Consider the following 24,059-nt stretch of genomic DNA (forward strand, 5'->3'; position numbering starts at 1 on the left):
GCCACGTCTTGTATAAAGCAGTTGTAAGATATATTAATGATAAGATCTATTCTAACATACAAATGCTAAAGCAGAGCTGAACCACGAAAAACTAAGTAAATAAATAAAACTACAGAAATTAAGATACTATGTAAGATTGCACAAAAATCATTAAGGGACAAAGTCCAGAGCTCTACGATAAGAGACAAATATGAAATTGAACCCACAATTGGATAAAAAATAAAAGATTAAAATAGAATGACCATATCAGCAAAATAGAAAACATATGATTAGTAAAAAAAATAAGGGACTGGACACCAAAAGGCAAGAGTGGCATAGAAAGGCCCAGATTAAGGTAGAAGAATGCAATCAGGCCAGAAAAATTGAATGGACACAACAAGCTGCAAGCTTAATGTGGAAAGACAAAGAAGAAAAAAGTTTGGCTCCAAGTAAAACTTACATAATTTTGATTTAACCATTCCGAAAAACTTTAAGACTCTATTAACAACCCACAAGAGTTGAATTATTTGTTTGTCAAAAGGACCTTTAATATCATCTAGTTTGTGACTGTCATTAGCAATTTGTAAATTTAATTATGTAAGATGGAAATCTATAAAAAACATTGCTTCAAAGTTCCAAATTGACAGGCACTGACAGCTGAGCTTCTATTTAGAAATTAAACCTCAGGATATCTACTCCTGCAGTTTGGAATTATCAGCACACCTTGCATATCATTTATCATCTTTAAGTTCTTTACTTATGTAAGCTCTACAGGCATTTGGAACGAGTGAAAGAGTGAAATGGGAGGATTTTTTTTTTGCTGATGCTGCATAAGCTTGTTTTCTTGCATCATATGCCTCTACTAATGCTATCTTCCAACAGTCTTTACAGGTGAGACCTTGAAAACCAGGACATATTATCCATTAAGCGTGACAGATCTCCGAGAAAGTTATAGGAAGGAACTGAACAGACACTTATTACTTTCAAAACATCTGGAATCTTAATTGTATGATTTGAACTTTATATAGTATCAGTGTACTGTTTTAGTGATTATATAAACAGTGCAGTGCATTATGCTTTCTAAATGTCATTATGTCAAAATTATAATATTTTGGAAAAGTGTTTGGATGTCAGAACATTTGGTTTGTAGTATCTGAAATAATTACTAATTTGCTTCATGTGTGTAGTGGTGGTGAAGGACAGAATAACCTTACTCCATCCAGTGTTGGCATACCAACCATAATATGTCTTAGTTATTACTAAGACATATTATGGTTGGTAAAAACTTTCTGAAACCAAGCTGGAGAAGAAAACAAAACACTTGTGCATCAGACAACACAGTAGAATCCCCAATGGCAGAAAGTGCTGGTACTATGGGACCAGCTGGTTTTGATGGATGGAATAGGACCAGGCTATGTTGGCCAGGTGCAAAAGTTAATGATATTATAGAACAATTATATTTTAAGGTACAAAAGGTAAATATTTTTGTACACATAAGTACAAATGATATTAAGAATAGCTGATATATTTAATTAACAGGTATAGGACAATGCTGAAAAAAAACCGAGTTAAGGTTAAATTAAGAGTCTATAATTTTGCCTAGACGATAGGGAGTACATGATGACAGCCATATCAATCAATTCATCACTGTAGAGAGAATGTGCAAAGCTCATGGGGAACAGCTTTTCTCAGCATTGTCTGAGTCTGTTAATGGGGTGTTTTTCCTGGGATGGGATACACCTAAACAGAAGGGTTGCAGGAATATTTGCCAATACTTTTGAGACAGTATGTGGTGGTCAGAAAACTGCTGGTTTGTGGGGATACACAAATTAATAGTTCAATGGCAACTGCAAGCAGAAATAAAATTGATTCTTTCGCTGCTTTACTGTAGCATGCCATTTTCTTGTCCTTCATGGGACAGGCAAATATATGGGCTGTGCTCAGGTTACAAAGAGTAAAATGAAGTGCACATATACTTGCCTATACACTAATGCTAGGAATACAGTAAATAAACTGAATTTGAAGTAAGTATTCGTTAGATCATCAAATGTGGACCTCACAGGGATAACAGAAACATGGTGCCACTAAGATATTAGGATAGACAGATGAAATGGGTATTTTTTTTTTTGGCAGCCAAAAAAAAAAATTACTCACTGTACTTTGGATCTTCGGATACTTCGTAATTCTTGAATCACTAGTAACACTATTAAATAACTAGAATTGTGATGAACAAATCTTTATATTTGTTATTATGATGATAAAAGCTAAGAAACTGTCTTATCTTCAAAATAAACAGCAAGTTAGTTTCACTGGGAGCTAAATCAATTCTCAGGATTTGAAAATTGATCGAAAATGTTTCGGAATTTATTTTTTTTTCTTTTCTCAATTTTACTGCTAAGTAAAAACAACTGCAAAAGGAATCAGGTCAAAAGCTTGTTTAGTCTTTGAATTATTCAAGTTCAAAGAGCATTCTGGAGACAGGGACAAATTATTATATAGATTAAAAAAGTAACTAAATTATTTTTTAATTTTTGTTAATTTTATCTAATTAATTTTAAAAACTTATTATGGTTTAACCATTCACATAATGAGTCCTCCAATCTGTATTAAATAAAGAATATATAAAGTTACTAAAGTTCAAATAGCAAGAAATTTAAAATTAAATTCAACAAAAAAAAAAAAAAAAAATGTACAAACCATCTTCACTATAATCATCAACCAGAATAATTTCTTTTAACAAATATGAAGGTGTTCTTTCCAGTACTGTATGGACAGTTCGCAACAATGCAGACCAAGCTTCATTGTAGAAACAAATTATCACACTTGCATTGGGAAGGTCAGGTGGATAAAAGTTTGCTTTACATCTATAAGGAGATAGATTATGTTATTTTACTAAAGTTGCAAAATCAGTGCAACTGCTAGAATAGTTCAATAATGTTTTAGCTTGTTTTAACCTATTTAAATTTGTTAAATCTAGTAAGCTATATTTGCTTTTACAACAGGACAATAATATTTTGCCTTTTTTTTAACCTGTTTAAATTTGTTAAGCCTAGTAAGCTAAGTTATTTCTTTCAATTAACACATTTGCTGCCATCTGAGAGGGCTTACTTTTGGACTGAGCTGTAAATCAGAACACATCTCAGTTTTTTTCAAAGATTCATTCCATGTACATAAACTAACCTCAACATAAGCAAAAAACAAATAAAACTGTGTACAAGTCTATAAACAAAAAAGGAGAAGCATTGCTGCAAATAACCCAGAGTTCAACTAGGGTTCTGGTATTGAGCAGCCATTAATTTTATATGCCTTTACTTTTATAGCACTCTTTTATTAACCACCTAAGAATGACTATCTATATGCATTATGGAAGGTTATTTGGTTGCCTTTTTTTCAATGCTTATATACATAACAGCACATTACCCTGGTGCCATTTGATGCTTATATCCAGAGGCAGCAAACATGTTAAACACCATATACATAATTCAAATATTAAAAAAAAAAAAAAAAAAGATTAAAACAGTAATGCATTAAATATATACAATGTCAAATACATACATATAACCTGACAGCATTTTTCATGTTTCATATTTTGTTACACACACACAAATTGCTCTGACAACCACAGTATTCACTTTATAGTAAATAAAGTGAATACTGTGATTAATTAATAATTTCAAGTACCAGACAAATGATGAAAATGTTTTAAATTTGAATTATGAACCCATATATATTACATCCATCATCTGATGAGATGGCATTATCAATGAAACAGCTATCAGGACAGAGATAACTAACTTTTAAATAATTTAAATAGCAGATACTTAACTTTTTAGATGCTCTGTAAAGAATGGTAGATAGAAAGAGAGATGGGATCAGAGAATGGAAAAAATTTGTATTTTCAATTTTCTTTGGCTGAATGAAGTTAGAAATGCTAAAGAAAAAAAAAAGAAAAAAAAGATAATGCCTCAATATAACGCATTTAACATTTCTTCACCTTCTAGTAATACAGAAATTTCCGAAGAACAACTAATAAAAATAATAAATTCACTACCTGACAAGTCCACCATAGGAAGTGACGCAATACCTCTTTTTAGTCTAAAAATCGCTTCTTATTTCATCAGCAAAGAGCTCACTCAACTCTACAACAAAGTACTCAAATTTGCACAGGTGCCTTCAAGCTGGTTATCATACAGAGTCGTGGCAGTTCCAAAAAAGCCTTGTGCGAAAAGACCAGCTGACTTCGGGCCAATATCAATTGCCTCTCCCTTCCTGAAATGCCTCGAGAAGTGCATCTATAATGATGTAGCACTCGCAATATTTGCGCACAGAACACACCCATTATGCCATGCCTAATAGATCTACTGTAACCTGCCTACAGTCATTATCACAGAAAATACTTCGCACCTGGAATGACAACAAAGATCTTCACACCATTTTTCTGGACATGAAATCTGCTTTCAACTCAGTCCAAATAACACCCCTTCTTGCCTTACTTGAGAGATTCTACGGGATATCCGGAAATATGCTCGAGATCCTCAATAATTTGCTATCTAGGAGAATGCTTCACTTCAAAGGCGATGGCATTACAGTCACTGAAAGCGTCGAAGTAGGGATCCCACAAGGTGGGTCTTTCTCAGCCATGTTATTTGCAGCAATATTCGTTCCACTAATGAATCAAATTCCGGCTTTCCTATCGTATGCTGATGATATTGTTTGCTACTTGCCATGCAAATGCCATGTTGGTGATTCACATGAAAGACAAACCGCCTCTGAATCTGTAAACAGCTACCTAAATACATTCTGTAAGTATGCTAAATTTTTTGGCCTGTCAGTCAATCCAGAGAAGTCAAACTATCTCATCTTTACGCCAAGTCGGATGACTTCTGCTGATACTGCATCTTCTCTACTTCCGGAATTGGCAGGAAATGTTCTGACTCCCACAGACAACGTCAAATTCCTAGAAGTAATCCTTGATGCCAACCTCACCTATAAAAAACAAATCCAAGCTCAGTATTCCAAAGCCCTGAGAGCATTCTGGGGAATGAAAATTGATCTGTGCAAAAACGCACAATAAGCAAATAATCAAGAAATACCTCACAACTTACTTCTGTCGTGTACTCGCCTATGCCGTGGAAGTTTGGTCGGCAGCACCACCCACCAGCCTCAGGAAACTTTGGGGCCTCGAATTCTGGGTGCTGAAGTGGGCCAACTTGTGGTCGCACCAGATCAACACAACATCTAAATCTACTCTCTGCTGCAACCTGCAATACACGCCCATAGTCCACAGAGCCCATGTGCTAAAAATAAAGTCATTCCTTCATCTGTGCTCAGCTAAGCAGGATCACATCAACATCTGGAACACGGTTGGTTGGTGTTTGCCAGGCAGACATCTCCGTAGTATCCCCTCCTTGTACTCAAGGCTCCAGCGGTTACAGAATTTCAAGAGACACTTCCCTAATGTGATTCTGGACACTCTCAACTCATTCAACATCGACCTGTGGACTACAGACAAGGGATATCGCGATGGCATCTTGTCCCATCTTAGTTAGCCGATGTCATTTCATGTTCTGCTCAACTTGTAGTCCTTTTTCGCTGTAATTACTACTTCATTTTTGCATTTTGATTATCATCTTTGCTTTGATCTATTAATTATTATTTAGTTATTATTATTTTTTATTTATTTATTTTTTTTTTCCTTTATAAAACAAAATTACTTCTATAAACAACAAATTGTAAGATTCCTTTGGCTTTCTGTATAAGGAATCACTATTGTATAAAATTTATGTTAATAAAGAATCTTATTATTATTATTATATTACTAAATACAGTGGATTCCGGTTATTTGGGCCATCGGTTAATCGGGGCAGCCGTTTATTTGGGGCAAATCTTAAAAAACAGAAACCAATCGAGAAAATAGCCAGGGTTTACTTCATTTAATTGGGACAGCATGCCGTTTAATCGGGGCAGGAGACTGCAGCACTGGAGATTACCCTACGATTGTCTCCGACGGTACCACATGGTTCGGTCGAAATTCTGGAGGTCACAACCATAAAACAATTAGCAGTCACCTGTTTATTGGGCCTTTTCTGTTAGTGAAATCTATCATAAACGGACAGTAAACTCGATCTTACTGAATTTGCGATAACACCGACAGCTGGAATTCTGTGGGTTATTATGGTGAAATATGTTTATACTTCCATGAAATCTTCAATCATATAAAAAAATTAATTTTCAGCTCTTCTCTTCATTCCTATTTTTAAAGCTTTGTAACTCGTTACTCTGTTCTCACTTGTGAGTATCATGTTACTTGCAATTTGTTGTTTGTTTGTTATTTGGTTTTTAGGAGCATTAGCAACTAAGGCCGTATTGCTCCGGGATATGGGGTGGTCATTCCCTGACCTTTCCGCATCCTCCGTATTTGGAGGTGACGGGCTCAAGAAGCATGTGCTATGCACTGCTACTCCTTCCTACCTGGCTATGGAGGCACCCTTGCAATTTGTGTGTGTGTGTGCAGTGTTCTTTGTTATTGATTGCTTATCTTTTTACTGTTTTAAATTTTAACCCCCACAAATGTCAGTGAACAGAAATGTCAACTAGTACATATGTACATATTACAGTACATATAAATCATTCCGATTTTCACGTATCATTTAATTTTTTTAATTGGTAAGGTAATAAAGGGTAAATTTGTGCTTAATATATCTTTGCTTTTATAAGCCTGTGGATAATATTCCTCCTATTTTCGCTAATTAGAATCGCTGTTTAATAGAATTAAAATTCAATTCAATGAATGGCGCCTACTGCACATCGTATAGTGAACAGTACTTTACTATGTTGAGTTCGCCATAACGTGATTTGATTGTACTGTACAGTGAACCAATTGTAAAAGGGGGGGGGGGGGGGAATACATTGTATTTTTAACTATTTACGTGAAACTTCGGATAATTGGGGCAGCCGCTTAATCGTGCCAAAATGCACTAGTCCTGAAGTGTCCCAAATAACTGGAATGGACTGTATATATATGTATCAAACCACGTTACAACGGTGACTCCATCGTAACATGATTTGATTGTACAGTGAACCAATTGTAAGGGGGGATAAGTTGTATTTTTAACTATTTACATGAAACTTCGGATAATTGAGGCAGCCGCTTAATCGGGCCAAAAAGCACTAGTCCCAATGTGTCCCAAATAACCAGAATGGACTATATATCCAAACACTTAAAAAAGTATTTGGCACCAACAAAACAAGTAAATCGATGTTTATTTGGGAATTTAACATGTTGGTCCATGTCCAGCCTTAACAATAGCAAGGACCTTCTGAATACATTGGGTAGTTTATGGTAGCAGGCAAATAACATTTTGCTGCACTGCCTAAAAGAGTTGTACTGGAAAAGGGGAATTTTTGTTGAGCCCTGACCTGGCATTCAAACTCCTCTTTCCCCAAAATGTTCCACCGGATTCAGATCATGACTGGATCACTCAGGTCAATTCTGAACACTCATTCTCCTTAAATCAGGTGCATGCAAAACTGGCTTTGTTGATACATGCCAAATACATTTCCACAAAACTGATGGTGTCAACCTTGTAAAAATGTTGAACAATGAATATATAATGAGATGCATTACTTCAAAATGCCATAACACCTCTTTATGTTTCAGAGTCCAAGAATGGTAGACAATTCACCATTCTTGGAATTTTTTGGTAACAGTTACATCAATGTTTGTAGATGATCTCTGAGGTTTTCTAAGAACATTCTTCCAGTGATGGGCTGATGGTACCATTTGAAAGGCTATGGTGGCATCGTTGGTAACCCTGAGTATATCAATTGTCAAGAAGTCCTGAGAATTGAGTAGATACAAAATTAAATGTTTTTATTTATTTTTCAATGGATTTGCTGTGAAGTTTCAATAGACACAGTATTTAATCTGCAGAGTTTTTTTCCAAAAAAATTCTTCAGGCTGAGCATTAAATCAGGCTTCAGAGCTGCTTTTAGCTCTTCATCATCTTTAAAATGAGCTCCACAAAGATGAGACTCAAGGTTTCTGAACAAATAATAGTCACTTGGGGTCAGATACGGGCTGTACAGGAGGGAGGGGGATTGATTTAGCCTTTGAAATATGGGCTTTGCGTACAGTTGCATTTTCATGGAGAAGCAAATCCTAATAACCAAACTTTTATCTTTTTTCTACAAATTGAAGCTTTTAACTCTGGCATAATATTCTCTTGTTATTACAATTTCAAGTGCAAGGTGATCAAATTAACAACAATCCTTAGGTGTCCCAGAAAAGGACCAACACTTTTCTGGCTGATCATTGAGTATTAAAGTTTTTCAATGTTGGAGATCGCTCGTCCACTGCATACTTTCTAATTTGGATTCAGTATCCATAAAATACAAAAATTTGGTATCCCTAAAAACAGTTTTTATGATACCAATGATCAAAAATTTTATGATACCAAATGAAATTTTCATGAATGAAAACATTTCTAGGAACCAACCACATTTTCCCAAACTTTGGGCATTCCCAAATAGTAATTTCACTCCAGCGGCTCACATCTGGTGAGTATGGGTTTGGAACACACCCAGGGTCCTGAGCTGGATATCATCGTTCTTCTCTTTCTTGGTGATTCCTTTCTACTTCTCTCTTTCACTCACTTGTGCAAGCGCGCGCTCTCTCTCTCTCTCAGGGTAACTCGGGAATTTTTTTGTTTTGGCTGGTGCAGCATAAGCCTCAGGCTTCCTTGCACCATATAGCTAATAATAATAATAAGTAGTAGCGGCAAATGATGCAAAAAAAAAACAATTCTTCCAGTGATAGGCTGATGGTAGCATCAGCCAAAAAAAAAAAAAAAAAAACACTACACACTTCTCCCATCCATAACCTTCAAGAATTTGTCTAGTTCTTCCTTGAAACCATCCACTTCCACAACAGATGGTAAAAAGATAAAGTGCAGTAATTATCAACCCACTGCAGGATGGAAGCCTCGTCAACAATTCATGCTGAGGGAAATGGACCATAATCTGCCACACTGGTCCAGTGCGGGTTGGCAGATCGACCGTATTCAGCAGTCAGGGGCTTGAACCCTGGTCTACTCAAAGAGCGCGTGCTACTGCACTCCTGCTCTTGACCACTCGGCTATGGAGGCCTACTATGGTAGTCCTCCCATTCTACAGATGGTAGCCTGTTCTAATAATCAACAACCCACTGACTGAAGGCAAACTTCCATACAGCTATCCTTCAACTTGCAGATCAACTTTCTTCCTAAAGAGGCCTCCAGGCCTGTATGCAATAATCAAGATGCCACCTAACCATGGCCTTGTACAAAGGGATAATCACCTCCTTATCCCTGTTAGCAAAGTTTCTGTACATCATTGACAAAACCCCATGAGTTGTTCTGGCAGCATGTCTGCACTGCTCAGAGAACTTCATATCTGACCGCACAATTACCCCACAGGTATTTGTCATTTTCAACCGCACTGCATGTAATACCACACAGTTGGTACATTCATTTGGGTTTACAGCTACCCATATGCAGTACCTTGCATTTGTATGTTAAACTTCAATTGCCGTTTCTCAGCCAATCTGCCTAATTTCTCTAGATCTTGTTACAGCAGCATATCTTCATTACTGTCATTAACCACCCTGACAACCTTTGTATCATCTGCAAACATTAAGCCTGATATAGCCTCATCCATATCATAAATAAATACAGAAAACAACGAGCCCAACACTGAACCCTGTGGGACTCCACTAATAACATTAGTCCACAAAGAGCAGTGTTCACCAATGGACACTATCTTTTCCCACTCAACCATCCCTTTATTCATAGCAGTAAATTTCCCTTAATGCCACACTGCTCCAATTTGTACAGCAGGTCTTTTATGGGCAACAGTATCAAAAGCTTTAGTGAAATCCAAGCATAACATATCAAAATTATTTTTTGCATCCAGTTCCTTAGTCACTGCATCATAGTAACCTATCAGATTGGTTAGACAAGATTGTCCCTTAATAAATCCATGTTATGACTGCAGTGCAATTGCATTCCTGCCCAGATGGTCCTGCATTCATTATTTAACCAGTGACACCATTATTTTCCATGGAAAAGACATTAACTAACATGTCTATAATTACTCATGTCACTTTTTATTCCCCTTAATTTTTAAAGCCTAAATGCACAAGTTATAATATTATATGGGTTTAAATTAACTATATAATATCAGTGTAGATACACCATAGTTTACCCATAAATTTACCTACATGCATAGTGTAAAGGCATAGTTTAATTTTATCTCATATTAAGGCTACCTTCACAATGAGATACCAGGTATTGCACTACTCTAAATAAATAATGCTTCTCTAGTTTGCATTATCAGGGTACCTGCCCACCAACTGATGAGTAAGACAACAAGCTTTGAAATGGTGCCGTCTGGGTGGTGGTGGTGCCCACTGAAAATAAAGAAGAAGGGAATACTATATAATATCAGTGTAGATACACCATAGTTTAATGCCTTTACACTTGGGTAAACTATGGTGTATCTACACTGATATCATATAGTTAATTTAAATCCATATCATATTATGCCTTGTGAATTTAGTCTTTGAATACAGTATTATTCTGTTCACCATTTGGCATCTCTCATATTGTGGAATTAACTTCGCAACTGTGATGGCATGTTTGCATTATCCAGGATACCTGCCTGCCCACTGATGAGTAAGTCAACAAGCTTCGAAATGGCGCCGTCTGGGTGGTGGTGCCCGCTGAGAATAAATAACACTAGTCTCCTCTACTAGAGGAGCATTATTTATTCAAAGTAGTGCAATACCTGGTATCTCATGAAGGTAGCCACAATATGAGATAAAATTAAACGATACCTTTACACTATGTATATTGTTAAATTTATGATTAAACTATGATGTATCTACACTATTATATAGTATTCCCTTTAATGAACTGGGGATACATTCTTATGTCTCCACTCCATAGAGATCTCCCCTGAATCCAAGGATACTTTCATAATTAGTTTGTATTATCAGGCTAAAAGGAGGCAAACAAGCTCCTTTGCTGTTTTTTTTTTAATATGATTGGATAGATCCCAAGCACCCCAAGTGCCTTTTTTAAGTTCAGCTTCAACAATTCCTATTCCACTTTCTTTTTACTTATCACAGAGTCATTTAGCTCCCACTGGAGTTTGATAAACTGCTGGCATCCCCTACCCTAAAATTTCCTCATGTGTGAATGTAGATGTTTTTGTTGTTATTTGGTTTTTAGGAGCATTACCAAGGCCATATTGCTCCAGGGATATGCAGTGGTCATTCCCTGACCTTTCTGCAACCTCCATATTTGGTGAGCACGGTCTCAAACCCCAGTCTAATCAAGAAGCGTGTGCTATGCACTGTTGCTCCTGCCCGCCTGGCTATGCAAGCGCCGAATGTAGATGTAAAATACTTATTAAATGTCAGCAACCTGAGCAGGATCATTAACCCTTTGATATCAAGCGGCCCAATGTGATTCACTCCCTTCCCTCTACATTCACCTATTAAAATCAACATTAAACTATCAACATAACGTATCCTATAATTCATTAATACATTTAATATATTGTTCTCAAAACTTTCTGACCCCCCTTATATACCTCCCATATGCAAAGTTCAAAAACTCTATCAATGCTTTAGTACTGGAGAAAACAACTAGGTGGCAGTGATCACAGTGTACTGATGTGGAATATACTTAAAAGTGTAACTACCATCAAGGATAAAGGAAAGGGTTTTTGCTTCTGTAAAGGTGAGTACAGTGGTCTCAGAAAGTTTTTAAATTCTGTACAGTGGGATAAACTGACGATGTTACCAACAGTAAATTCTAAGTGGGAAGCATTCAAGGAAATTAATCGTGGAAGCTACTAAAAGTTTCATACCTATTAAGAAATATTGTTCAAGATTTAGGCCTAAATGGTTATCAAATGAATTAATGAGACTCGTAACAGAGAAGAAAAATGCATGGGATGCATATAAATTATCAAGCAACTCAGAAGCCTATGGCAGGTATAAGCTAGTCTGTAATCAGGTCACAAAGGAGGTTAGGCAGGCGAAGGCAGATTACGAGAAATCCTTGGCAAAAGAAGCTAAGAAAAACAGCAAGGATTTATTTACTTATATAAACTCTAAAAGGAAGGGGATGAATCTGATTGGTCCACTTGATATCGATGGATCGACTGTTGATGATCCTGCCCAGATAGCAAACAAACTGAATGAGTATTTTGCATCTACATTCACACACGAGGAGTTATTAAGGTTTGGAAATGGCAGAAGGTTATCAAATTGTAGCAGGATACTTAATGATTTTGTAATAACTGAGAGCAAAGTGCAGGAGAAATTGTCGAAGTTAAACATAAGAAAAGCACCTGAGGTGGATGGGATCTATCCAGTTATATTAAAGGAGGCGGCAAAGCAACTAAGCAAACCCTTGGCCATAATTATGAGAGCATCCTTGGACTCAGGGGAGGTTCCCACGGACTGGAGATGCAAATGTATCCCCAATTCACAAACAGGGATCAAAGGGTGACACGAGTAATTACAGACCAGTTAGTTTAACTTCTGTTCCGAGTAAAATAATGGAGTCACTGGTTAAAGATGCATTGCAAGATCATCTAGACAAGACTGCAGCAATAATTCAGACACAGCATGGGTTTGTTAGGAGAAAGTCTTGTCTGACAAATTTGATAGGATATTATGATGTGGTTACAAAGAAACTGGATGCAAAAAATTATTTTGATATCATCTATTTGGATTTCAGGAAAGCTTTTGACACTGTTGCGCATGAAAGACTATTGTACAAATTGGAGCAGAATGGTATTAAGGGTAAGTTGCTTCAATGGATAAAAGGATGGTTAAGTGGGAGAAGACAGAGGGTGGTAATCAATGGGTGCTGCTCTTCGTGGACTAATGTTATTAGTGGAGTCCCACAGGGTTCGGTGTTGGGTCCACTGTTGTTTTGTATATTTATCAGTGATATTGATGAAGGTATATCAGGCTTAATGTCGAAGTTTGCAGATGATACAAAGGTTGGCAGGGTTGTTAATGACAGTAACGGCAGTGTGCTACTGCAACAGGATCTAGATAATTTGGGCAGATGGTCGAAGAAGTGGCAACTGAAGTTTAACCTTGACAAATGCAAAGTACTGCATATGGGTAGAAGTAACCCCAGAGAAATGTACCAACTGTGTGGTACTTCACTTAAAGTGGTAGAAAATGAAAAAGACCTGGGAGTAATTGTGCAGGCAGATATGAAGTTTTCTGAGCAATGCAGATAGGCTGCCAGGGCAGGTCATGGGGTTTTGTCAATGATATATAGGAATTATGCTAGCAGGGAAAAGGAGGTGATTATCCCTCTGTATAAGGCAATGGTCAGGCCATGGCCTGAGCACTGCGTACAGGTCTGGAGGCCTCATTTTAGGAAGGATGTAGATTTACTTGAGCATGTACAGAGAAGGGCAACAAGATTGGTGAGGGGAATGAAGGGATCCTCTTACCAAGAGAGGCTTAAGTTCTGCAAATTGCAGTGGCTGGAGAGTAGGCACCTGCGCGGTGATCTGATTGAGGTATATAAGGCCTTGAATGGGTTGAGCACGCTAAATTCTGATGGTATCCTTCCACTTGTTCAGATTACAAACCCAAGGAGGCATAAATTCAAATTAAGAAAAGACAGATGTAGAATAGATGTGTGGAAATTTTCCTGTAGCCAGCGGGTGGTTAATTGCTGGAACAAACTTCCATCTGTCGTGGAAGTTGATAGGTTGAATAAATTTAAGGAGCAACTGGACAGGCATTTGGAGGGAATGGTGTGTGTGTTTTTTTTTTTTTTTTTTGGCTGATGCTGCATGAGCTCATACACATGCTTTCTTGCATCACATGCCACTACTACTACTACTACTACTACTCAAGTGTGAACGAACATAAGGAATCGCAGTGTGCTGTGCACAGATGAATGGCCGATCCTCTTATTCTTAAACTGTGGAAATTTTTTGTGCGCTGGCTATCAAACAATGTGCGGCAGATTTATAGTACTCTGGTTTAGTAGTAGAAGCAAAATATGATATGGCATGTTTGTGATGCAAGAAAGCAAGTATATGAGCTTATATAGCAATAGCCAAGAAAAAAAAAAAATTCACACATCCATTCCCTCTAAAAGTTTGTCCAGTTCCTCCTTGAATTTATTTAAGCTATCAACATCCACAATGATAGATGGAAGTTTGTTCCAGCAATCAACTACCCGCTGGCTAAAGACAAATTTCAACACATCTATTCTACACTTGTCTTTCCTCAATTTGAATTTACGCCCTCTCAGGTTCGTAATCTGAGAAATCTAAAGAATCTCATCAGAATTCAACATGCTCAACCCATTCAAGGTCTTATACACCTGAATCAGATCACCTTGCAGGTGCCTGCTCTCCAGCTGCTGCAATTTGCAGAACTTAAGCCTTTCTTGGTAAGAGGCCCCCCTCCATTCCCCTCACCAATCTATCTTGTTGCCCTTCTCTGTACTTGCTCAAGCAACTCTACATCCTTCCTAAAATGAGACCTCCAGACCTGTACATAGTACTCAAGGCATGGCCTGACCATTGCCTTATACCAGGGGCAACCAACTTAATCTGTAATGTGATCTACTTTTTTCTTCAAAATGTGCCACGATCTTCCATCAAGAATTTCATTGCACAATGGTTAAAAAAGTTAATCAACACATTGAAAAATGTTGTTTATAAATTTTAAAATTAAATACAATTCAGAATTCTTATTTAAATTTTTAATTTATGCAAAGTTTGTGTCTTCATGTCATCTGCCAAGCTTTCAAAATCGGGAACAAGATTAGTGAATGGAACAAAGGGGTGCTCTTACGAGGAAAGGCTTAAGTTTTGCAAATTACAGTGTCTGGAGACTAGGCACCAGCGAGGTGATCTGATAGAGGAGTATAAAGCATTGAATGGTTTGAGCATGCTCAATGCTGATGGGATTCTTCCTCTTGCTCAGAATAATCACCTGAGAGGACATAAATCCAAACTGAGGAAAGACAGATATAGGATAGACGCGCAGAAATTTGCCTTTAGCCAGCGGGTGGTTGGTTGGTGAAACAGACTTCCATCCCTTGTCGTGGAAGTTGAGAGCCTAAATAAGTTTAAGGCTCAGCTGGACAGGCATTTTGAACGAACAGAGGAGCGAAGTGGAAGTGTTTTTTTTTTTTTTTTTTTGGATAATGCTGTCTCCTCGTCGAACTCCTTTCACAACTTTAAATTTGCTACTGTCTTTGTCTAGTCTAATAAAAGAGGTAGCATTTTCATATATTTTCTTCAAAATCATAATATATAGGGTATCTATACCTTGTCATTCCAGGGCCAAAACATTGCCTTATGCTGTATGGAGTCAAATGCCTTTTCATAATACACAAATGGCAGGCATAATGGTGTTTTATATTTATTTGCTTTCTCCATTAGCTGTGATATTACGTGAAGGTGATCCATATTTGAGAATCCTGTCCTAAAGCCAGCTTGCTCTTTCGGTTGATTCTCATTAAGTATTCTTTCTAATCTGTTAGTAATGACACTTGTGAACAACTTGTAGATGTGGGATAACAAGCTAATTAGTCTATAATTTCCAATTTATCTCCTTTCTTATGCAGCAAAACCATGATTGCATTATTCCACTGCTTAGGCGTCACACCTTTTCTAATGCATTTTGTGAAGATCCTTGCCAGTTTTTGTGTTATGTCTCTTCCAATTTTAACAACTCTACAGTAACTTCATCTTCCCCCAAGGCGTTCTCATTCTTCATTTTCTTCAATGCATGTTCTACCTCATCAAGAAGAATATCAGGTATGTTGTATGTATTGCTAATTTGCGATCCATCTTCCCCACTGCTGGCATCACTCCACTTGTTCATCATAATGTTTAACAATAATAATGGTTTAACCATCATAATGGAGACAGCATTATGTTTAACCTTGACAAATGCAAAGTACTACATATGGGTAGAAGTAACCCCAGAGAAACGTACCAACTGTGTGGTACTACACTTAAGGTGGTAGAAAATGAAAAAGACCTGGGAGTAATTGTGCAGGTGGATATGAAGTTTTCTGAGCAATGCAGACAGGCTGCCAGGGCAGGTCATGGGGTTTTGTCAATGATATATAGGAATTTTGCTAGCAGGGAAAAGGAGGTGATTATCCCTCTGTATAAGGCAATGGTCAGGCCATGGCTTGAGTACTGCGTACAGGTCTGGAAGCCTCATTTTAGGAAGGATGTAGATTTACTTGAGCGTGTACAGAGAAGGGCAACAAGATTGGTGAGGGGAATGAAGGGATCCTCTTACCAAGAGAGGCTTAAGTTCTGCAAATTGCAGGTGGCTGGAGACTAGGCACCTGCGCGGTGATCTGATTGAGGTATATAAGGCCTTGAATGGGTTGAGCACGCTGAATTCTGATGGGATCCTTCCACTTGTTCAGATTACGAATCTAAGGGGGCATAAATTCAAATTAAGAAAAGACAGATGTAGAACAGATGTGCGGAAATTTTCCTTTAGCCAGCGGGTGGTTAATTGCTGGAACAAACTTCCATCTGTCGTTGTGGAAGTTGATAGGTTGAATAAATTTAAGGAGGAACTGGACAGGCATTTGGAGGGAATGGTGTGATTTTTTTTTTTTTTTTTTTTTTTTGCTGATGCTGCATAAGCTCATACATTTGCTTTCTTGCATCACATGCCACTACTACTACTACTACTATAACAAGTAGTCTTCTGCTATTTATAAGTATACCATTGATAACCTTCAGTTTCAGTATCATTTGTCTTTCTGTATTACTGCTCATGGCTGCTGATTTAAGTCCTTTGTTTTCCCTTAATCCTTTTCTACTTTTCTTGTGTTAAATCTTCTTATGTCCTCTCTGAGTCTCTTTCTAATGGCTTTTTGCATAACTCAGAATACTCAATTTTCTCCTTGTCAGTGTTTATCTTGCTCTTCAATCTTGCTTTAGGTTCATCATAACAAGTGTTTCTTGATGAATTTTTTCTTCTTTGGATTTATTTTTCCCTGTAGGTTTCTTGAGATTTATCACTTTCAGAAAGTTGTAATATTCCTCTTCGATATCTTGGTCCTGAGCAGTCTGCAGAAGCTCAAACTTGTAGTAGTAGTAGTGGCATGTGATGCAAGAAAGCAAGTATATGAGCTTATGCAGCATCAGCCAAAAAAAAAAAAAAAAAAAATCACACCATTCCCTCCAAATGCCTGTCCAGTTCCTCCTTAAATTTATTCAACCTATTAACTTCCACAACGACAGATGGAAGTTTGTTCCAGCAATTAACCACCCGCTGGCTAAAGGCAAATTTCCGCACATCCATTCTACATCTGTCTTTTCTTAATCTGAATTTATGCCCCCTTAGGTTCGTAATCTGAACAAGTGGAAGGATCCCCTCAGAATTCCGCGTGCTCAACCCATTCAAGGCCTTATACACCTCAATCAGATCACCGCGCAGGTGCCTAGTCTCTAGCCACTGCAATTTGCAGAACTTAAGCCTCTCTTGGTAAGAGGATCCCTTCATTCCCCTCACCAATCTTGTTGCCTTTCTCTGTACATGGTCAAGTAAATCTACATTCTTCCTAAAATGAGGCCTCCAGACCTGTACGCAGTACTCAAGGCGTGGCCTGACCATTGCCTTATACAGAGGGCCAATCACCTCCTTCTCCCTGCTAGCATAATTCCTATATATCATTGAGAAAACCCCATGACCTGCCCTGGCAGCCTGTCTGCATTGCTCAGAAAACTTCATATCTGACTGCACAATTACTCCCAGGTCTTTTTCATTTTCTACCACCCTAATCTTAGTACCACACAGTTGGTATGTTCCTCTGGGGTTACGTCAACCCATATGCAGTACTTTGCATTTGTCAATGTTAAACTTCAGTTGCCACTTCTTAGCCCATCTGCCCAAATTTTCTAGATCCTGTTGCAGTTGCACACTGCCATTACTGTCATTAGCAACCCTGCCAACCTCTGTATCATCTGCAAACTTCGACACTAAGCCTGATATACCCTCATCAATATCAGTGATAAATATACAAAACAACAGTGGGCCCAACACCAAACCCTGTGGGATTCCATTAATAACATTAGTCCACGAAGAGCAGCGTCCATTGATTATCACTCTGTCTTCTCCCACTCAACCACCCTTTTATCCATTGTAGCAACTTACCAGTGACTCTGTTAACAATGGAGTCACTGGTAATCCCGCCATTACCGGCACGGTGTCTGGTTGGAGTCGCTGCACATCGCATGCTCTAATACTTCCTGTAACAGAAACAGAGGATGTCATGTTCAGAAATAGGATGGAGACATCTTCTAATACTTCCTTCAACAGAAACAGAGGATGTCATGTTCAGAAATAGGATGGAGACATCTTCTAATACTTGCTTCAACAGAAACAGAGGATGTCATATCCATCCTACTACTAAAGCAACCATCCTTATGGCTAAAATAATTCGCAATCAGAATGTTCCAATACGTCACAGCCCAAGTTTTGCCTTCTAACAGCTAATTGTTGCTACACGCAGTTCACCACACATGACTACCATCGCACGCACATAGGTTCTGTATTTCTAGACTTTTAGATCAACCGTTAAAAACTGATGAAGGGCAACTATGGAAAAAGGGAACCTTTGGGCAAATACTGCCTGAAAGCTCTTTTGTATTACTGTTTACTGTACATATTTTGACATTAAAACTATTTTAACTGCATCTTGTTGTTTTATTTCAGTTCTGCATCGCATACTAAAATGTAAGAGTCACTCCATTATTTTACAATGGAACAGAAGTTAAACTAACTGGTCTGTAAATACGGGTATCAGCCTTTGATCCTCCTTTACGAATTGGGGATACATTTGCAGATCTCCAGTCTGTAAGGACTTCCCCTGTACAAGGATGCTCTCATATCGCTAAGGGTTTGCTTAGTTACTTTGCCCCTCCTATAATATAACTGAATTGATCCCATCCACCCCAGGTGCCTTTCTTATGTTTACGTTCAACAATTTCTCCTGCACTTTGCTCTCAATTATTACAAAATCATTAAGCACCCTGTTACAGTTTGATAAACTTCTGGCATTTTTCTTCCTTAATAACTCCTCATGGGTGAATGTAGCTGCAAAATACTCATTCAGTTTGTTAGCTATCTAAGCAGGGTCGTCAACAGTTGAACCATCAATATCAAGTGGACCAATCTGATTCATCCCCTTCCTTCTAGAGTTTACATAAGTAAAGAACTCTTTGCTGTTTTTCTTTGCATCCTTTGCCAAAGATCTCATAATCTGCTTTTGCCTGCCTAACCTCCTTTGTGACTTAATTACAGACCAGCTTATATCAACCATAGGCTTCTGTGTCACCTGTTAATTTATAGGCATCACATGCATTTTTTCCTCTCTGCCACGAGTCTCATTAATTCATTTGACAACCATTGAGGCCTAAACTGTGAACAATATTTCCTAATCGGTATGAAAAGTCTAGTAGCTTCCACTATGAAATTCTTGAATGTTCCTCTGGGGTTATGTCAACCCATATGCAGTACTTTGCATTTGTCAATGTTAAACTTCATTTGCCACTTCTTAGCCCATCTGCCCAAATTTTCTAGATCCTGTTGCAGTTGCACACTGCCATTACTGTCATTAGCAACCCTGACACCCTTTGTATCATCTGCAAACTTTGACATTAAGCCTGATATACCATCATCAATATCATTGATAAATATACAAAACAACAGTGGACCTAACACCAAACCATGTGGGACTCCACTAATAACATTAGTCCACGAAGAGCTGCACCCATTGATTACCACCCTCTGTCTTCTCCCAATTAACCATCCTTTTATCCATTGTAGCAACTTACCCTTAATACCATTCTGCTCCAATTTGTACAATAGTCTTCCATGTGCAACAGTGTCAAAAGCTTTCCTGAAATCCAAATATATGATATCAAAATTATTTTTTGCATCCAGTTCCTTTGTAACCACATTATAATATCCTATCAAATTTGTCAGAAAAGACTTTCCCTTAACAAACCCATGCTGTGTCTGAATTATTGCTGCAGTCTTGTCTAGATGATCCTGCAATGCATCTTTAACCAGTGACTCCATTATTTTACCCAGAACAGAAGTTAAACTAACTGGTCTGTAATTACTCGTGTCACCCTTCGATCCCTCTTTGTGAATTGGGGATACATTTGCACATCTCCAGTCTGTGGGAACCTCCCCTGAGTCCAAGGATGCTCGCATAATTATGGCTAAGGATTTACTTACTTCCTTTGCTGCCTCCTTTAATATAACTGGATAGATCCCATCCACCCCAGGTGCTTTTCTTAGGTTTAACTCCAACAATTTCTCCTCCACTTTGCTTTCAGTTATTATAAAATCATTAAGTATCCTGCTACAATTTGATAACCTTCTGCCATTTTCACACCTTAACTCCTCATGTGTGAATGTAGATGCAAAATACTCATTCAGTTTGTTTGCTATCTGAGCAGGATCATCAACACTTGAACCATCGATGTCAATTGGACCGATCAGATTCATCCCCTTCCTTTTAGAGTTTATATAAGTAAAGAAATCCTTGCTGTTTTTCTTAGCATCTTTTGCGAAGGATTTCTCGTAATCTGCCTTCGCCTGCCTAACCCCCTTTGTGACCTGATTACAGACTATCTTATATCTGCCATAGGCTTCTGAGTCGCTTGAAAATTTAAATGCATCCCATGCATTTTTCTTCTCTGTTACGAGTCATTAGTTCATTAGATAACCATTTAGGCCTAAACCTTGAACAATATTTCTTAATAGGTATGAAAGTTTTAGTGGTATCCACGATTAATTCCTTGAATGCTTCCCACTTAGAATTTACTGTTGGTAACATCACCAGTTGATCCCACTGTACAGAATTTAAAAACTTTCTGAGACCACTGTACTCACCTTTACGGAAGGAAAAACCCTTTCCTTTACCCCTGGTGGTAATTAAATCTTTAAGTAAATCCCACATCAGTACACTGTGATCACTGACACCTAGTGGTTCCTTTATATGCAAATTCGTAATACACGAATGATCACTGCTGATAACCAGATCAAGAGTATTACTTTCTCTGGTTGCCTCTCGAACATGCTGTTGCAGAAAACAATCATCCAATAAATCCACAGTGTGTAAGTGACAGTGTCAATATCTGGGAAGTTAAAATCTCCCATTATAAGACATTCCGATTTACTAGCCCACTCTATTTCTCTGTACAATTGTTCATTGTACTCATTCGAGTCATTAGGCCTATAACACACTCCTACTCTTATCTTTGCTTTCGCAGTGCTTATGTCATACCAAACTGACTTAACAGTGCACTGTTCATCTATATCAACTTGATGCACTTCTGATTTTATGTTTTTCTTAATTAACAGCATAACACCTCCTCCCTTTCTATCCTGTCCATCCTTTCTGTACACATTGTACTCCCCAAATTCCAGTTCAGCATTCCTTATGTCACTGCTATCCCAACAATATCTGGCTTTGATGTCTTGACCAACACTTCAAATTCATCAAATTTATTTACTATACTTCTAGCATTGGTATACATGCAAGCATACATGCTCCTACTCCTATTCCTAGTTACCCTAACACATCCCATATACCCACCTATTTCAGGATGACTGCCATCCGTCCCTGAAACCCTCAACACCCCACGCTCTAGGTCACTACTTATTCTAATAGAAGTTGTGCAAGAATCACCTTCACCTCTGCCTACGGCTACAGTTAAACTACCAGTCCTTGTATCCGCCCCAAGCTATCAGTTTTCCAACCCACCTAACACTGCCTCGATAGCATCAGCAAATATTCTTGCACCCTTTCTATTTAAGTGTATCCCATCCCTATAGAAGCAGTCTCTCCTGTTAACAAGTACAGTCCAGGTTGAAAAAAATTCTACCCCTTGAGATTTGCACATTCTTTCCAGGGCCGAATTGATAACCTTCTGCCATTTTCAAACCTTAATAATTCCTCATGTGTGAATGTAGATGCAAAATACTCATTCAGTTTGTTTGCTATCTGAGCAGGATCATCAACACTCGAACCATCGATGTCAAGTGGACCAATCAGATTCATCCCCTTCCTTTTAGAGTACTTAAGTTCCAGTACATACTGCTTTTTCTCCTCTTCTGTTATCTCAAAGACCTTTGTATTATTTACTCAAATCAGTTTTTTCCTTTCCTTTCCTATATCAATGTGTGCATCTTGCCATTCTGTGATCACTTCCAACATTTACCTTATTTAGGACGGTAACATCATTCACAATATATCTTCTGTTAGTGAGGATGAAGTCAATTTCATTAGTTGTTAATCCATTTGGACTCTTCCATGTCCACTTTCTGTTCACCTTTTCTTGAAAAAAAGTGTTCATTACTGACAATCCCTGAGATTCTGCAAATTCCACAAGTCTTTCACCTCTTTCAATTCTTTCACCAATTCCAAAATTTCCTATAGTTCCCCTTTCTGTGCTGTTTTGTCTTTTTCCAACCTTAGCATTAAAGTTCCCCATAATAATAGTGTAGTGGGTTTTCTGCTCATCTTGAAGACTCAATTTCAGTGTACATTTCTTCAACCTCTTCATCATCATGGCTCAATGTTGGTGCACAAATCATTATAACCTTTAGCTTGTACCTCTTAAAAATCTTGAATATTAGTTTTGACACCCTTGGTGATGTACTTTTGAATTCCAAAATGTTGTTTTTTATATTTTTATGGAAGAGAAACCCAACTCCACCTTCGCTCCTTTCACTGTTTCCATTGCTGTACAGCAGATTTCCACTTGATAAACTTATAAGCGATTCATTTCTTCTTCTTGTTTCAGCCAAACTGATGATATTCCAGTTCACATTTTAGTAGTAGTGGTGGTGGTAGTAGTAGTGGCATGTGATGCAAGAAAGCAAATGTATGAGCTTATGCAGCATCAGCCAAAAAAAAAAAAAAAAAAAAAAATCACACCATTCCCTCCAAATGCCTGTCCAGTTCCTCCTTAAATTTATTCAACCTATCAACTTCCACAACGACAGATGGAAGTTTGTTCCAGCAATTAACCACCCGCTGGCTAAAGGCAAATTTCCGCACATCTATTCTACATCTGTCCTTTCTTATAGTTTTCTAGTTCCTTTTCCAGCTCTAATATCCTGTCTTCACCGATGAGTGATCTTACGTTAGCATTAGTAGAGGCATATGATGCAAGAAAGCAAGCTTATCCAGTGTCAGGCAAAAAAAAAAAAAAAGGAAAAAACCCACTTCCACTTCACCCCTCCGTTCGTTCGAAATACCTGTCCAGCTGAGCCTTAAATTTATTTAGGCTATCAACTTCCACGACAAGGGATGGAAGTCTGTTCCACCAACCAACTACCCGCTGGCTAAAGGCAAATTTCCGCACGTCTATCCTACATCTGTCTTTCCTCAATTTGAATTTATGCCCTCTCAGGTGATTATTCTGAGCAAGAGGAACAATCCCATCAGCACTGAGCATGCTCAAACCATTCAAGGCTATATACACCTCTATCAGATCACCTCACTGGTGCCTAGTCTCCAGACACTGTAATTTGCAAAACGTAAGCCTTTCTTCGTAAGAGTACCCCTTAGTTCCATTCACTGATTTGTTGCCCTTCTCTGTACTCGTTCCAGCAGCTCTACATCCTTCTTGAAATGAGGCCTCCAGACCTGTATTCAATACTCAAGGTGTGGCCTGACCATTGCCGTATACAAGGGAATAATCACCTCCTTATCCCTGCTAGAAAAATTCCTGTATATCATTGACAAGACACCATGAGCTACTCTTGTAGCCTGTCTGCACTGCTCAGAGAATTTCATATCTGCCTGCACAATTACCCCAAGTCCTTTTCATTCTCTACCACTGTTCGGTGTAGTACCACAGAGTTGATACGTTGCTCTGGGGTTGCTGTTTCCCTATGTAGTACTTTACATTTGTTAATGTTAAACTTCATTTGCCACCTCTCAGCTCATCTGCTCAACCTTTCCAGATCCTGTTGCAGC

The 24,059-nt window shown here is 38.1% G+C and overlaps 1 protein-coding gene across 1 annotated transcript in view; it reads right to left on the minus strand.

Annotated features, from left to right (window-relative positions):
• Pgant35A (polypeptide N-acetylgalactosaminyltransferase 35A) overlaps positions 1-24,059 on the minus strand; it is a 165,344-nt gene that overhangs the window by 129,791 nt on the left and 11,494 nt on the right. Inside the window, exon 2 of the mRNA XM_090383032.1 lies at positions 2,677-2,843. Coding sequence (XP_090239158.1) covers positions 2,677-2,843 — 167 coding nt within the window. The remainder of the gene's footprint in view (positions 1-2,676; positions 2,844-24,059) is intronic.

The sequence above is a fragment of the Mastigoproctus giganteus genome, chromosome 10 (assembly GCF_048544385.1).
Source record: "Mastigoproctus giganteus isolate SK-2022 chromosome 10, ASM4854438v1, whole genome shotgun sequence".
In the NCBI taxonomy this organism is placed as follows: domain Eukaryota; kingdom Metazoa; phylum Arthropoda; class Arachnida; order Uropygi; family Thelyphonidae; genus Mastigoproctus; species Mastigoproctus giganteus.